The sequence below is a fragment of the Geotrypetes seraphini genome, chromosome 7 (assembly GCF_902459505.1).
Source record: "Geotrypetes seraphini chromosome 7, aGeoSer1.1, whole genome shotgun sequence".
NCBI classification, from domain to species: Eukaryota; Metazoa; Chordata; class Amphibia; order Gymnophiona; family Dermophiidae; genus Geotrypetes; species Geotrypetes seraphini.
Genome location: NC_047090.1, coordinates 39,122,657 through 39,138,664, shown reverse-complemented (window position 1 = coordinate 39,138,664; position 16,008 = coordinate 39,122,657). Strand labels below are relative to the sequence as shown.

Below are 16,008 nucleotides of genomic sequence, written 5' to 3'. Positions count from 1 at the left end.
CCGACATGGCCCCGTTTCGCCCTTAGGCTGCGTCAGGGGAAAAAATGCTAGAAGGGGAAAAAATGGAATCACTTCCCCCCCCCCCATCTTCTTTTGAGACAAATCACTCTCCCACATTCAAAAAGCCAAGATGGCACCTTTCTCTTACTGTAAAAACTAGCATTTTCCCCTTGATACAGCCTGGGTGCGAAACGTGGCCACGTTGGGTTTGGCTTATCAAATAAATTGCAGTTTCTTTGATATTATTGATCTTCTCTGTTTCTGCCTGTGAGAATATTCACAGTTCATCATCTCTTCGTGTTGTCCTGTGTGCTGGCAAACGCTCACTAGAAAAGAAAGCAGGCATCATGCATCATGGAATAACCACAGCATATCATTCAACCTATACCTGATAAACCAAGGAAATGCAATTACGAAGAATGTCTAAATTTCTTTATGGCTGGAAAGAATGTTCTGGAAATAAAGGACCCCCTTATACTAAGCAGTGCTAAAAAGTGCCATGCACTAGCCCCAAATGTGGATCTTTCCCACATGCCAAGGCCACTTTTAGCACTGCTAAATGGCCGATTTTTCCATTTTTGCAATAATGGCCACCCGCTAATTTTTCCCATTAGCACATGGCCATTAGTATTTTGTAGGATGTAAGGGCTCACCCACCAATCCTGCACCAATCAGCACACAGCAAAGCCCACATACTAACCAATTAGACTAGCAGTACTTACTCTCCACCCCCATACAGGCTCACACAACTATCAAGGGACACCTAAGCACACCCCACAGCAGTGCATTTTAGCCTGCAATAAGAATGCATTAGGGTTTACTGTGGTTTAGTTAAAAAAAAAAAAAAAAAGCCCCTTAGATAAAAGTAATAGCTTGCTCAAAATATCAGCTTTGTCTACTTGTTTCCTATGATCTTATTTCCAAATCTTATACACTTATTCCTCCATATTTATGGGTTCGGCACTCGCAACTTTGATTATTTGCGGTTTTCATCTTACTGACTCCGCCACCGAATGACATCATCCTGGAGTGCTGAGAAGAAAGTTTTGCGCTTTTTGTCAGCATGGTCGGGCAAACAGCAGCGTCGGAGAAAAGTGTGCAGAAAGGGATGCAGGAAGAAAAGTTCAGCACTTGTTTCAGCATGATGGCAGCGTTTTGGGGTTTTTTTTTAACAATCATGAATACAAACGATAAGTTTTATTCGCGATTTAACAGTATTCACGAAGGCTAAACTACAAACCCTGCAAATATGAAAGTGAAAAAAGTTATTTCCGTTTTTTTTCTATATTTGCGGGCCATCCTTGACCCTAACCCCCGAAGATATGGAGGGAAAAATGTACTTCCAAGAGTGTCTACCATTATCACACACCTTGTTAGAAAAAAGCACACATTGTTTCCAAATGCTAGAAAAAGCTAAAAGATGGTTTCAGAATATTTAAACCCTAATACTTCCTGAAACAAAGAAAATGCAGAAACGTTAAATTGTCTTGTTGCTTCTAATACATTAAAATACTGTAGGCGTGGCTTATTTGTGGTGGATGCCACATGGAATGGAAATTTGCTCCACGCATTCTTGTGCTTACCTGGGAAAGAAAGTGCTTATACTCTGTGGATTGAAAGCGAGGCCAGGAATGCTAAGTACAGTTTGATGCTAAATCTATCCAGAACCTAAGCACGTACACTTTGTGTTTGTGAAAAGGCTATACAAACACAGGTGCATACTCTGGAATGCAAAGTATTATGTTTAAAACGAATGACAAAAACCGAATAAGATTACATATCTCCTGGCAAAGGCAAAGCCAGTTTGTGGTGTCAAGAACAATGCATGACTTTCTACAGAAGGCTGTTTTCAAGATGTCATATTAAAACTCTGCACAATCTCAGAATAGAAAAAAATAGATAACATACCATAAGAATTTATTTCTATACTGCCATTACCGTAAAGTTCAATGTGGTTTACAAAAGACTAGCTACGATACATAAATCAACGTGAAGAATATGTTAGTATTAAGAGCTAAGAAATTTAATAAACAAGAAATGACAATAACAAAAAAAATTATTTCTATACTGCAATACTATTATGTTCTATGCAGTTTATAAAACAGAATTTTAAAAAACTGTACCTTAACAGTTTAATGTTAATACTGTACATTAAGAACATAAGAGCTGCCATACTGGGACAGACCGAAAGTCCATCAAGCCCAGTATCCTGTTTCCAACAGTGGCCAACTCAGGTCCCAAGTACCAGGCAGAAACCCAAATGGTAGCAACATTCCAGAGCTGAGATTGTGATGTACGTTAGATAGATTGTGAGCCCACCGGGACAGAGAGGGAAAAATGCTTGAGTACCTGATTATAAAAACCGCTTAGATAACCTTGATAGGCGGTATATAAAATCCTAATAAACTTGAATAATGCCTCATTCCATCAATGCCTAAGAGCCAGCCTCATCGGTGATGTCACAATCGCTCGATTGTCCTATACTTGGCTCACATAAGAGCTGCCGTACTGGGACAGACCAAAGGTACATCAAGCCCAGTATCCTATTCCAACAGTGGCCAACCCAGGTCCCAAATACCCAGATAGATCACAAGAAATAAACAGATTTTATGCTGCTTATCCTAGGAATAAACAATGTATTGCCCGGTGCCATTTCAATAATGGCCTATGGATAGGGTTAACAGATTTTGGTTAAATAAAATCCAGACCCCCCTATCCCCGCCCCCATTTCGCCCATTAATTTCCTAAAAATCTTGTAAACAAATATGTTTTCAATTGTCTCCTAAAATGCCGATATGAGCAAGAGGCTGGTATTAGAGAGTTCAGATCTTTATCCCTTATTGCCGCTTGAAACGTCAGGAGATCTTGATATTTTTTATATTGACAACCTTTGACTGAAGAAAAGGTAAATACAATATGTGCCCGTCTTGACAGCATTATTACAATCAAAGTTAAGACAATGTAATAATGTGCCTGTCCCACACGTTCTTGAATTCAGAAAGTCTTTGTTTCCACCACTTCTACCAGGAGCCTATTCCACGCATCTACCGCCTTTTCAATAATTTTCTGTAAAAAAAAAGTATTTCCTTAGACTACTCCTGAGCCTATCACATCTTAACTTCATCCTATGCCCTCTCAATCTAGAGCTTCCTTTCAAATGAGACTCAACTCATGCACATTTATGCCATGTATATATTTAAACATCTCTATCATCTCTCCCCTCTCCCGCCTTTCTTCCAAAGTATACATATTGAGATCTTTAAGTCTGTCCCCATATGCCTCAAGACAAAGCCCTCCAAAGATTTTAGTAGCCTTCCTCTGGATCGACTCCATCCTTTTTATATCTTTTTTAAGGTGCGGCCTCCAGAATTGTACACAATATTCTAAATGAGGTCTCACCAGAGTCTTATACAGAGGCATCAATACCTCTTTTTTCCTACTGGGCATACCTCTTCCTATGCACCTTAGCATCCTTCTAGCTGTTGCCATTGCTTTTTCAACCTGTTTGGTCACTTTAAAATCATCACATACTATCATATCCAAGCCCTGCTCCTCTTTCAAACTGTACCATTCCCTCAGGATTTTGCAGACCCAAATGCATGACCTTGCATTTCTTAGCTGCCAAATTTCAGACCATTCTTTAAGCTTCGCTAGGTTCTTCCTCATGTTATTCATACCGTCAGGGGTGTCTACTCATCATCCGAAAAGAGGCTAATCTATCCCGACAGCCTTTCAGCAATATTGCTTACAAAAATGTTAAAAAGAGCAGGCCCAAGAACCAAAACTTGAGGCACATCACTGGTAACATCCCTCTCCTCGGAGTGATCTTTATTGACCACTACCCTCTGTCGCCTTCCACTCAAACAGTTCTCAATCCAGTCCGTCACTTTGGGGCCACCTGTGTGGAACACTACCAAAGGCTTTGCTAGAATCTAATATACCACCTCTAGCACTCTCCCTCTATCCCAGGGGTGTCAAAGTCCCTCCTAGAGGGCCGCAATCCAGTCAGGTTTTCAGGATTTCCCCAATGAATATGCATGAGATCTATTAGCATACAATGAAAGCAGCGCATGCAAATAGATCTCATGCATATTCACTGGGGAAATCCTGAAAACCCGACTGGACTGCGGCCCTTCGTGGAGGGACTTTGACACCCCTGCTCTATCCAATTCTCTGGTTGCCCAAAGAAATTGATCAGATTGGTCTGACAAGACCTGCCTCTAGTGAAATTGAACCCAGATTCATTGGCTCTCAGGTTGCTGCACTTAATATTAGGCCACTTTCTCTACTCCGATAAGAAATAGGCAAAGCAGAGGCATGAACAGCAGTAGCGCAAGAATGTAATCAAAATGTACATATATCGGCTTGATTCATACTAGTACATATAGGGGCCAATTCTACAAAGGACGCCAACTTAATTTGCAAAATACCCTTAACAGCCTCAATAATTAGCTTTAAAAATTTAATTGGGCAACAGGCGCCTATCGTAATGCGCTTAGCGGCGCCTAACGTCTAAGTGGGCGCTCATGGGCGGAGCATGAGTTAGGTACCACAAAGCACTATTCTCCAAAAACCCGACATGTAGGCCTTCAAAACCCTGGCCTACATTCCAGGCGCCTAAGTGTTTACATCGGCGCTGCTAACCCTGATTCTGTAAATGGCACCTAGGCGCGACTGATGCAGGGCTGGCGCCGGCCAATTTAGGCACCGTTTACAGAATCAGCCCCATACTGTACATACCCTTGAAGGTGGTCTCAGCCTATGGGAGCTTCAAGGTAGATTATTTTATAAAGAACATAGGTGCTTTACGTTGCCTTTATAAAGTGTTTCTGTGCCCCCTTAAGAGGGATAGCATATTTTGCTCAACAAAATCCCGGATGCATGGCCCTACCCCGTTACGCCCCCAAGTCCTGCCCACAAAAGTCATATTTTTAAAATTTCGGACATCTTGGCCATGTCCTTGTCATCCGGGCATGCTCAGAGGCCCTCCAGACATAGCCAGAGCTTTCCAAAACCCGGACAAGTCCATCCGGGCACCCAGGCAGTCCTCTAAAAAAGAGAGGCCATGTCCAGGTTTTCCCAGACGTCTGGTAACCCCACCCCTTATAGAATAAAAGTGTTCCGAGTAACATTAAGCAATCTTTTTGTTCTTTGGAACGTAATAAAGGAGTACGAGCAATTAACTAATAGAAACTCACAAAAGTAAAATGTACCAACATAGCAAGCGTCGGGGAGGGGGAAAGAACATGCACACATCTGTGTAAAGTTAAACTGCAAATGTTAGGCGGCAAAAATGTAAAAAAAAAAAAATTTCCTTTAGCTCCTGAGGCAGAATATTCTAAATTTCTGGTGCTACAGATTTATGGCAAATCCTAACTGAACAAAAATCTTTGAGCCTGGAAGAAAATAGCTACGTATCTTACAGGATCACAACTGCGGTAGTACATGATCTTTAACCAGGTAACCTGGTCAATGAAGTGCCATATAAAACAGGAGAAATATTAACTTAGCATCTCCAACTCACCCTTCAGATATCTTCAGCTCACTCCTCCCCCCCAAAGAAAAGGCAACATTCCCCCTCCTTCCCTGAAAAGATACCATCAATTCCCTCCAGGACCCACAGGAAAGATCCCAGGCCTACCTTGTTTCCCTGGTGGTCTAACGGCAGCGCACGCGGCAGGAGTGATCCTACTCGCGCCTCCCTTGCTCTGTCACGAAAATAGCTGTCGAGACTTCCAGGGGCAGTGTCGCGAGGCTACTCATAGGCTATTCTTATGTTCCTATGTTCATCTCATCAGTTCAATATCACATTTTCCAAGTAGTCAAACAGGATTCTGATTAGAGAATGACCATGGGGACAATTTCCCCCCCTCCCCCCCCAAAGGAACTCAATTTTCCCGTCCCCACAAGTTTTGTCACTGTCCCATTCCTGTAAGCTCTGCCTTAACTGCACAAGCCTCGGACACTTATGATTGTAAAGTGTTTGAGAGGCTTGTGAAGATTTATTCAATTTTCTATACTGTTCTCCCAGGGGAGCTCAGATCGGTTTACATGAATTTATCCAGGTACTCAAGCATTTTTCCATCTGTCCTGGCGGGCTCACAATCTATCTAATGTACCTGGGGCAATGGGGGGAGTAAGTGACTTGCCCAGGGTCACAAGGAGCAGCATAGGTTTGAACCTACAACCTAAGGGAACTGGGGGCTGTAGCTTTAACCACTGCGCCCCACAGAGCTTGCAGGAAGGGGGCAGGAAAATGAGTTCCCATGGGGATGGGGAAAAATTTGTCCCTATGTCATTCTCTAATTCTGATGTACTGAAATACATCCTAAAATATTTTTACAATTTCTGTCAAACCTGAGAATAGTAAATATACTTGTGCCAATGCACTTTTGATGTGAAATAATAATTAAAAAAATAAAAATAAAAAATACCGTGGTTTTAAACTATGCTCACCAGTCTGATATTCCATTAGGCTCAAAAATGTTTAAAGTAGTTATTGCCTTAGGCCAAGGTCGGGTCCAAAACATGCAATGCCAAAACATACTTGCGTGAAGCAATCTTTGCTTTACAAAGAAAGGGGAGGTGACATGTTTTCGCTTCCCAGAAGGAAAACTTTCAACCCACTGTATACATCAACTTCAGAAAGCTCATTTCCCTTACACAAAAAAAATCATAAAGTTCTTGAAGTGTCAGTTTAGGTCTACGCTAAAACTTGAGCAGTACTGGGAAAAGTTTCCTCTTGGCAATAAATCAATACTGCAGGCACAGATTGCCTTCTAAAAAAAGGGAAGATTAAAAGTAAAGAACACCACCTAATAACATAATGCCGTGTTTCAATGACTCATTCCACCAACCTATTATACAGGTATATCTTGAAATAAGTGTCCAGGCAGTTCACAAAGAAACCACAGAGAGTTAAAGTCACCATTTGCTTGGAAAAACAAAGCAGCTCTTCCTAAAAACATTATTATTTCTTTGGTTGCAAATAATTTTCAAGTGGAACAAATGTGGTTGCTCTTACAGGTGAGCGGTTTCATTTTGGACCAGCCCCACCTTCCCCCCCCCACACCCCCCCCCACACACACAGCTGGTTGGCAACAAGTTATGAACCTTTTACACACAGCTACCCTCTTGCCCTGTCTTTTCTCTTACCTCTGTTGAAGGGATATTCACCACACCTGTGGATCGCCTCTTCTCCCTCAACTTCCTCTTCTCAATCTGCCCTTTGCCCTTCCTAGCGCTGGGCCCGGAGCTTTTGCCCTTGTCTTTGGCCTTAGCTGGAGGGGAATCCTTGTCGTCAGAGGTGCACACTCCCAGTCCTTCCTGAGGCGGCGGTGGCAGCAGCTGCTGCTGAGGGGCCCCAGCCACCACCGCTACTGCCGTCCCCACTTTCTCCGGACCCTTTCTGCTAGCTGTGGCACCGGGGACCGGTTCTTCATCCGTCGGCAACCTCCTGGAAACGGCTTTGAGTAAGGAGGTGGGGCCGACAGGGGGGGCGCTGTTATTGTTCAGCTCCGGGCCCGGCTTCCAGCTGCCCTCGGCGGTAATGGTGGGGGCCGGGCCACCCTCGCTCTGCGCCTTGGCCCTCATCTTCTCGCGCTTGGCTTTCCACTCCTCCAGGAAGTCTGTGGTGCCACTGCTCGCTCGATAGCCACCGCCACTCGCCATGTCGTCTCCAGCAGAGCGGGCTCTTCCTCGGGACAGCCACTGTCGACGAGCAGGATCAGGCGCGGAGCATGGCTGCAGGGGGTGGGGCCTGGAGAGGTTAAGCGCTGGCAGCCTGTGAGAAGATAGAGAGAGAGAGAAACATCTCACCAAAGTGCACAGATAGGGAAGTGACTTCACTACAATGGGCTCTTAGGAGCTCATGTCAGTCAGGAACAGCTTACTAAAAAACTGCATAGGAAGGGAATGCACGCAAGAAAGGGTTAATCTGTGAGATAGTCAGGAGCCCCTTATCAAACCAGCAAAAGAGGGGGGGGGAGAGAGAAGAGTTACATTAATAACCTGCTTGTATCAATCAGGAACACTTCACTAAAGCGCGCAGGTAGAGAAGGGAGAGGAATTAGACTAAAAGACAGCCCTGGTATCATCTCAAACACAGGGTAGGGAAAGATGGGAGGGAGGGGGCACCTTTGCAAACGCACCGGTAAGGAGAACGCACTACAACGCGCGTAAGGGCGAGGAGAAGGCGTTTTATGGAGAAAAGTAGAGCCGGCTGCAGCGCGCTCCACAGAGGAAAAGTTCACCGAAGCCGAGAAGAGCGCAGCGCACCTGGAGAGGGAGCCCCACCGCAGCACGCGCGCACTCACCCTCGGTAAAGAGAACGAGCCGCGGCACAGAAAAAGCAACAAGTGCGCACGGTCCCCGCCTGAGTTCAGCCCGTGCAGACGCTCCCCTCGGAGGAGCCGAGTGCGCCGCAAGCTCACCTCGCCGCTCCGGGGCAGGTGGGTGGGCACCGAGGGCAGAGGCAGCGGCTCCTGCTCCAGGTGTGCGGCAGCCGTGTGCGCGCGCGCGCTCCCCCCCTTCGCTGAACTTGCCTGCTCCGCGTTCCAGACAGCCGGGTGGCTGGGCGCGCGCGTGCTCTCCTCCTCCTTCCGCGTTCCAGGAGCCCGCCGCTCGTTTCCCAGCCCACGAGGGAGGGGGCGGGGCGAAGCGCGGCCGGAAACTGCCGAGCGAGCGCCGAAGCGCCTCGGAACAGTAAAGTGACTGGAGTGAAGCCGCGAGAAACTGGGCGGTAGGGGGAGCTAAAAAGACGTGGTAGCATGGAATGTTGCTACTCTTTGGGGCTCTGGAGCCTTTGTTACGCTTTGGGATTCTAGAATCTTTAGAATTCTGAATGGAATGTTGCTACCCCTTGGGTTTTGGCCAGGTACTAGTGACCTGGATTGGCCACCTCTGGGCTTGATGGACCATCAGTCTGACCCAGTAAGGCTATTCTTATGTTCGCCTGTAAAAGAAGTCTCTGCATCAGTGGAGGTGGCAACAAGGGCAATTGCTCTGGGTGCCACTGCCACATTGCCCTAAAGTCCATTTATTAAGTTTTGCCCTTGTTCCCTGCAAGGCAAAGACCAGCAAAGAGATGCACTGAGTGGGTGTCTAATAAGGGAACTTTCTAAATGCTTTGCAATCTCTACCTGTACTACCATTTATGGGAAAGATTCCCTTATTTGTCAGACTGAACCCCACACCTACACACCTTGGTGCATTCGATGTAGCATCAGGTAACACCCCCCCCCCCCCAAAAAAAAAAATAAAATAAAATAAAATAAAAGCATATTCTTGGATCCTAACTAAGAAGTTACTAAAAACATACCTTTTTGTCCAAAAAGTATTTCATTAAAAGGTATTTCATTAAAAGGAGGACTTTTTGTATTTAGGAAGGTTTGTATACTTAAAAATGTTTTGTTAATTTTATTGATTGGGAAAGGTAGAGCTGCTGCCTCAGCACCCAAAGGTTGTGAGATCAAATCCCAGGGCTGCTCCTTGTGACCCTGGGCAAGTCACTGAAGCTTCCAGTGCCCACCACTTTGAGGGCTCCTTTTAGCAAGCCGCACTAAACCGCAGGACACGCTAGCCCAGGGGTAGGGAACTCCGGTCCTCGAGAGCCGTATGCCAGTCGGGTTTTCAGGATTTCCCCAATGAATATGCATGAGATCTATTTGCATGCACTGCTTTCAATGCATATTCATTGGGGAAATCCTGAAAACCCAACTGGAATACGGCTCTCGAGGACCGGAGTTCCCTACCCCTGCGCTAGCCGCTACCATCTCCTCTTGAGCAGGCGGTAGTTTTTGGCTAGCGCAGGGGTTAACGCATGATGAAAAGTCACGTGCGTTAACCCCACTAGCGCAGCTTGATAAAAGGAGCCCTGAATGTCAAAGCCACAAAAATGCAGTATACAAGCCCCCAGTCCCATAAATCACTGGTTCCTAACCTTGTCCTGGAGGACCACCAGGCCAATCGGGTTTCCAGCTAGCCCTAATGAATATGCATGAGAGAGATTTGCATATAATGGAAGTGAGATGCATACAAATCTGCATATTCATTAGGGCTATCCTGAAAACCTGATTGGCCTGGTGGTCCTCCAGGACAGGGTTGGGAACCACTGCCATAAATAATTTGGGGTTTTTTAGCCTTGTAAATGGCTGTTGAGTGACTTTGGATGTTTCATTGTAAGCTGCCTAGGTTTTAGGGAAATAATAAATAACATAGCTAACCCCCCAGCACTTAAAAATAAAAGCACTGCTGGTCAAGTGAACCAGAAGACCCCCTCCCCAAACCCCATCAACAACAAAAAAAACCTGGTGGTCTATTGCAGTGATTCCCAACCCTGTCCTGGAGGAACACCAGGCCAATCGGGTTTTCAGGCTAACCCTAATGAATATGCATGAGAGAGATTTGCATATGATGGAAGTTATAGGCATGCAAATTTGCTTCATGCATATTCATTAGGGCTAGCCTGAAAACCCAATTGGCCTGGTGTTCCTCCAGGACAGGGTTGGGAACCACTGGTCTATTGCATTGGTATTCAACCCAGTCCTCAGGGACCACCTGGCCAGTCAGGTTTTCAAAGTCTCTGCCCTCCATATTCCTTGTGGATATCCTGAAAACCTGACTGGCCAGGTGGTCCCTGAGGACTGGGTTGAATACCACTGGTCTATTGGACTTCCTGACACTCACTCCCCCCCTCCAAAACATTTCTGGGGTTTAGTGGCACCCCTCCCTAAGACCCCCCAAATCCCTTAACCTCAAAAGAGGTAAGAGCAATGTTCCCTCACTCCTAACCCCAGGTGTCATCATTTTCAAAATGGGATGCACCAACCAAACAAAGCCTATAATGCTGCCCCCAGAGGCAAGAGTGAGTGGGCATTGCTCCTGCCTCTGTCGAGATAAGGGGATCTGGGAGAGGATTTGGGAGGGGTCATGGTGCCATTAGAGCCCAGGGATTTTTTTAGAGAAACATGGGGGGGGGGGAGGTCCCCCAGACTATCAGGGCTTTGCTTTTCTTTCTTAATTTTGGAGCAGGGTCGTTGGTTAGAGGACAGGGTGCCACTAAGCACCAATTCTCTCAAATAACCCTTTCAAGGCTGTTTTCGCCCTGCAGTTGTTTCTAGTGCTTAAATGTGCCCAAGAAACTTTTTTGTTTGTTTGGAAGGGGGTGGCAATTTGATGCAGCTGAACAAATGCCTTGGCGCACAATAATTTGCACGCTAACCTGCAACTCACCCCCCCACTATCACCGTTAGCTTTGAGCATCAGACCCCGTGTTCATTCACCTGCAGTACGCGTCTGCATCAACTGCTACGTTTGTACCTTCTACCAGAAGCAACGGCGTGTTAAGTGAATTGCCCAAGATCCCAATAAGTTGCAGTGGGATTTGAACAAGGGGTCCGTGGTTCTTAGCTCACTAAGATTCAGGTAACTTTATTGGCATGACAAGGCAGTGGCATAATAAAGGGGGTGGGGGAATGGTCCGTTCCGGGCACAGTCTTCCTCAGGGCGCTGCCACTGCTCCTGCTCTCCTCCCCCCTTCACACTCTTCCCCCCTGTCGCATACATGCTGCTTCCTTTCTGTACCTTTTTATCTTCAGCGCGCACTGCCACAAACTTGCTGCTCGCTTCGGCTTCAGCGCTTTTTCTGACGTCATTTCCAGGAGCCACGCCCAGGAAGTGACGTCGGAGAGAACGCCAAAGCCGACGCGAGCAACCGGTTCCTGGTTGCTCGCGCCGGAGATAAAAAGGTATGGGAAGGGGCGGGCATAAGGGGTGGTGAAGAGGGCAGGAGAGGGACACCCCCCCCCACACCACTGTTACAAGGGTTGGCATCTTGTTCCATTTAAGGGTTACATTTTTTAAAGAATTTACAAAATACAGTAGTAATAGTGAAGGTAAAATAAAAATCACACTACACCGAGAACAAGAAGAATAGTTCCTAGGGGATGGTTCTGGTTTGTACTGGTGGCAGGATTCAGCACGATATATTTTGCTGCTGTAGCATTGTTTCTGCAATTTCCCTCGGGGCTATAGTTTTCCCTGCTCACTCATTTCTGGGAAGTCTTTGATTCCCCCCTCCCCCTATCAGCTTTAGCAAATGTGCATCTAGAATATGTGTCTGGTCTAGACTAGAGAGTTGAAAACCTTTGCAATCCGATTTCACCAGTTCAGCATTAATGTTGCCTTCACCTGTCAAATAAAGCTTTAAACAGGGAAAGGGCTGAGCTCCCATTGGGAATAGCTAAGTACTGTTGCCTTTTTTTTTTCTTCTGATTTTATATACATGCCACAGCATTCTTCAATGAAATTAGCCTTACACAAGGTTGCCGTGAACTTATGATGATGGTATGACCACACTACCGAAAGGACGTGCTGAGGATCGAGTCGGTTCAGCGAACGGCCACCAGGATGGTCTTGGGGCTCAAGGATCTCACGTATGAAGAAAGATTTAAAAAATTGCGGCTGTACTCACTTGAGGAAAGAAGAGAACGGGGAGATATGATTGAAACATATAAGTACATCACGGGACACATCGAGTCAGAAGATGATATCTTCTGGCTCATGGGACCCTCGACCACCAGAGGGCATCCGCTGAAAATCAGGGGAGGGAAGTTTCATGGCGACTCCAGGAAGTACTTCTTCACCGAAAGAGTAGTGGATCATTGGAACAGACTCCCACTCCAGGTGATAAAGGCCAGCAGCGTGACGGATTTTAAGAGAAAATGGGATACTCACGTGGGATCTTTAAGGGAGTAAATTCAGGGGAGGGGATACTTGGAATGGGCAGACTTGGTGGGCTATAGCCCTTTTCTGCTGCTTTTTTCTATGTTTCTATGTATGCATACCCCATTAGGCACATGCAGTTTTGGGGTGTCAGGTGGTTGAAGTTCTTGAATAAAAAAAAATTCCCTCTTGCAGTCACTTTTTCTGGATTTGGCGAGGGTCTGTCTGTGCTTTGCATGTGCAACCACCAGGATCAGCTGCTCTGCTAGCATGTAGTTTCTGTATATGGATCTGTAGCAATCTATTTGTGCTGTTATCAGGCTGCATCTCTCACAAGGACCTTGGGTTTTTACTGTTAGTCTTCAAGGGCTTCCAAATTTGTAGGATATTCCTTATGAATAATGCATAAATGGTTGTTCTTTCTTTTTGGGGGGGGGGAAGTTACCTCGGTTTATATTCGGGTCAGTATATATTCAAGTATATATGATACCTTAGTTTGCTGGTTCCCAAATCAATCATGGGGGAAATTCCAACGAGTCAGGTTTCCAGGCTATACACCTTAAAAGTATAGAGAAACAATGTATGTGTATTAGGAATATCCTGACTAGCAGGGGGACCTCCTGGACAGCTCTGGCATATCAAGAAGGGAAGGAAAGAATTTGACTAATCTATCTCGCATTCCTCAACAAAGCATAGAAGAGCCCAGCCCACACTATTTTACTTCATCCCTTAGAGCAGGGGTTCTCAACTCAGTCCTAGGGCCACACCCCTTGTATGTAAATCTATTTCATGCATATTCATGAAAAACGTGACTGGCTGGGTGTGTCCCAAAGACTGATTTGAGAACTACTCCATTAGAGCAGAGGCCTACCCTTGTTTAAAACTTGGAAACAATAGGTTTCTCTCAGGTTTGACAAGATTCTGCTTTCCATACTAATTCTTTTTTTTTTTTTTTTAATAAATCTTTATTAATTTTTCATTCCAAAACAAGGCATTAAAATATACGTATAATTAACTTTATGCATTATTCATAAGGAATATCCTACAAACCTAGTAGCCCTTGACGACTAACAATAATGCAGCCTGATAACAGCACGTATAGATTGCTACAGATCCATATACAGAAATCACATGCTAGCAGAGCAGCTGTTCCTGGTGGTTGCACATGCAAAGCGCAGACAGACCCTCGCCAGAAAAAGTGACTGCAAGAGAGGATTTTATTCAAGTGCCCTGCCTTGCACCCAGCCTTTCTTTCCTCCCTCCCTGTCCCCCAATGCCCACTACAGGCCTGTCTGAAGCCCTGGTGGTCCAGCGGTGAAGGAGGCAGGAACAATCTTCCTATGCTCCTGCTCTGTGAGAGCTGTGATCAAAAATGCCTGCCATAAGTTCCTGTGGTTTCACGAGACTGCAACGAGAACTCAGGGCATTTTTGACTGTGGCTCTCATGGGACAGAAGCAGAGGAAGATCACTCCTGCCCTTGACAGAGCGCAATTGTCGTGTACCCATTTGACGGGTCACCCATCTGAAATGTGGTGGGTGGATTTCTATGGTCTGGTGTCCCAGAAATGCCATGGAAAGATGATTTAACCAAGAATTTAACCATGTTTGGGCAGACTGGATGGACCATTCAGGTCTTTATCTGCTGTCATTTACAGTGATTGGCAACTTCACCACTAGACCATCAGGGCTTTAAAGGTAAGGTCTACAGGGATCAGTAAGGTAGGGTGGTTTAGAGTATAAAATGACACAGGGACAAATTTGTCCCCGTTCCCGCAGGAACTCGGTTTCCCTGTCTGTCCCATTCCTGTAAGCTCTGCCTTAACCGCACAAGCCTCAAATACTTATGATTTTAAAATGTTTTGAGGCTTGTTCAGAACTGGATTGAGCTTGCAGCAAAGGGGCAAGGACAGGAAAAGAACTCGCAGGGACAGGAAAAAATTTGTCCCCGTTTCATTCTCTAGTTTAGAGTCAACCAGGACAGGACACAGGAAGGATCCTCATGTTCCAGCTCATCGCTGGACTCCCAGGGCTTCAGACAAGCACACAGGAAGGCTGCAGCAGGTCTGGACAGGGTCAGAGGGGGTATGCAGACCAGCAGACCTGAATATAAACAGAGACTCCCATTTTTGGGCCAAGTTTTTGGCCCCCAAATCTCAGTTTATATGAGTAGATATGGTAAATGCAGCTGAGAAAATATTCTGGAGCACAGAAGAGTCACACCTGCAGCTTGCAAACAAGGTTAAGGTCTGGTAAAAGCATAGTAATGATGGCAAACAAAATAATCAAGAGGAGAAACCTTCATCTTCACACACAACTCTCATACAAGCTTAAAAAGAGCTGTACTGGCTATTTTGAATCCACTTGAGTATTGAATCAGCACCTTATTAAAATATAGTGGTACCTTGGATTATGAGCATAATCCATTCCAGGAGCATGCTCGTAATCCAAAATGCTCATTTATCAAAACAAGTTCCCCATAGAAAATAGTGGCAACAGCAACGATTCATTCTAGAACCCGAGGTCTATACCTGTCTGGTGCCGGGTGCTGCAGCACCGTCTCCTCCGTCTGCCTCCTCCGTTGGTCATCTGAAGAAGAATCCCATAGTGCCACTTCGGGGGGGGGGGGGGATGCCAGCCGCCGGAGAACCCTACAGTGCCGCTTTGGGGGGGGGATGCCAGCCGCCGGAGAACCCCACAGTGCCGCTTCAGAGGGATGCCTCCTTCATCCGCCGGCCAGCCCTCCACGTCGGATGCCCCCCACATGCTGGAGAGCTCCCACCCAAGCCCACGCAGCTGAGCACCGCTCCACCCACACGTCACGCACAACGCCGATGATTGACGCTGTGCGCGTCACATGCAACGCGCAGGTGGGACAGCACCTGGCCATGCAGGGCCAGACAGAGGTCCTCCAACCTGCGGAAGACACCCAATGTAGAAGGCTGGCCGGAAGACGGAAGAGGAATCCCCTAAAGCGGCGCTTCTTGGGCTGTAAGTGCTCGTTGATCAGGGCAGTGCTCGGTTTGCGAGTCAAAAGTTTGCTGAGTGTTTTGCTCGTCTTGTGAAACACTCACAAACCGAGGTACCACTTTATACCATTTGGGAAACCGCTAAAGAAGTTTCACAGCAAAAAGTCGTATTTCTTTGGAACAGAAACTTGAGCGTTTTTTGTTGTTGTTGTTTGGATAGCAGGAGCACTCTGAAGCATTTCTTACCCATTAAGAGAAGATCCCCCTCCCAATCCTCCCAAATGCAGAAAGCTGGGGGAAAGGGAGAGACAGCTAAAG

General features: G+C 46.1%; 1 protein-coding gene across 4 annotated transcripts in view; it reads right to left on the bottom strand.

Moving 5' to 3' along the window:
* The window catches only part of PAWR (pro-apoptotic WT1 regulator), a 121,338-nt gene extending 112,643 nt beyond the window's left edge, over positions 1-8,695 (bottom strand). Inside the window, exons 1-2 of one of the 4 annotated variants that reach the window (XM_033951674.1) lie at positions 8,544-8,695; positions 7,156-7,783 (exon numbers count right to left, since the gene is read on the bottom strand). In XM_033951674.1, the coding sequence (XP_033807565.1) occupies positions 7,156-7,671 (516 nt within the window). In that variant the 5' untranslated portion in view covers positions 7,672-7,783; positions 8,544-8,695. The other 3 variants (XM_033951673.1, XM_033951675.1, XM_033951676.1) reach the window with 3 other exon arrangements.
* Positions 8,696-16,008: the final 7,313 nt, after the last annotated feature.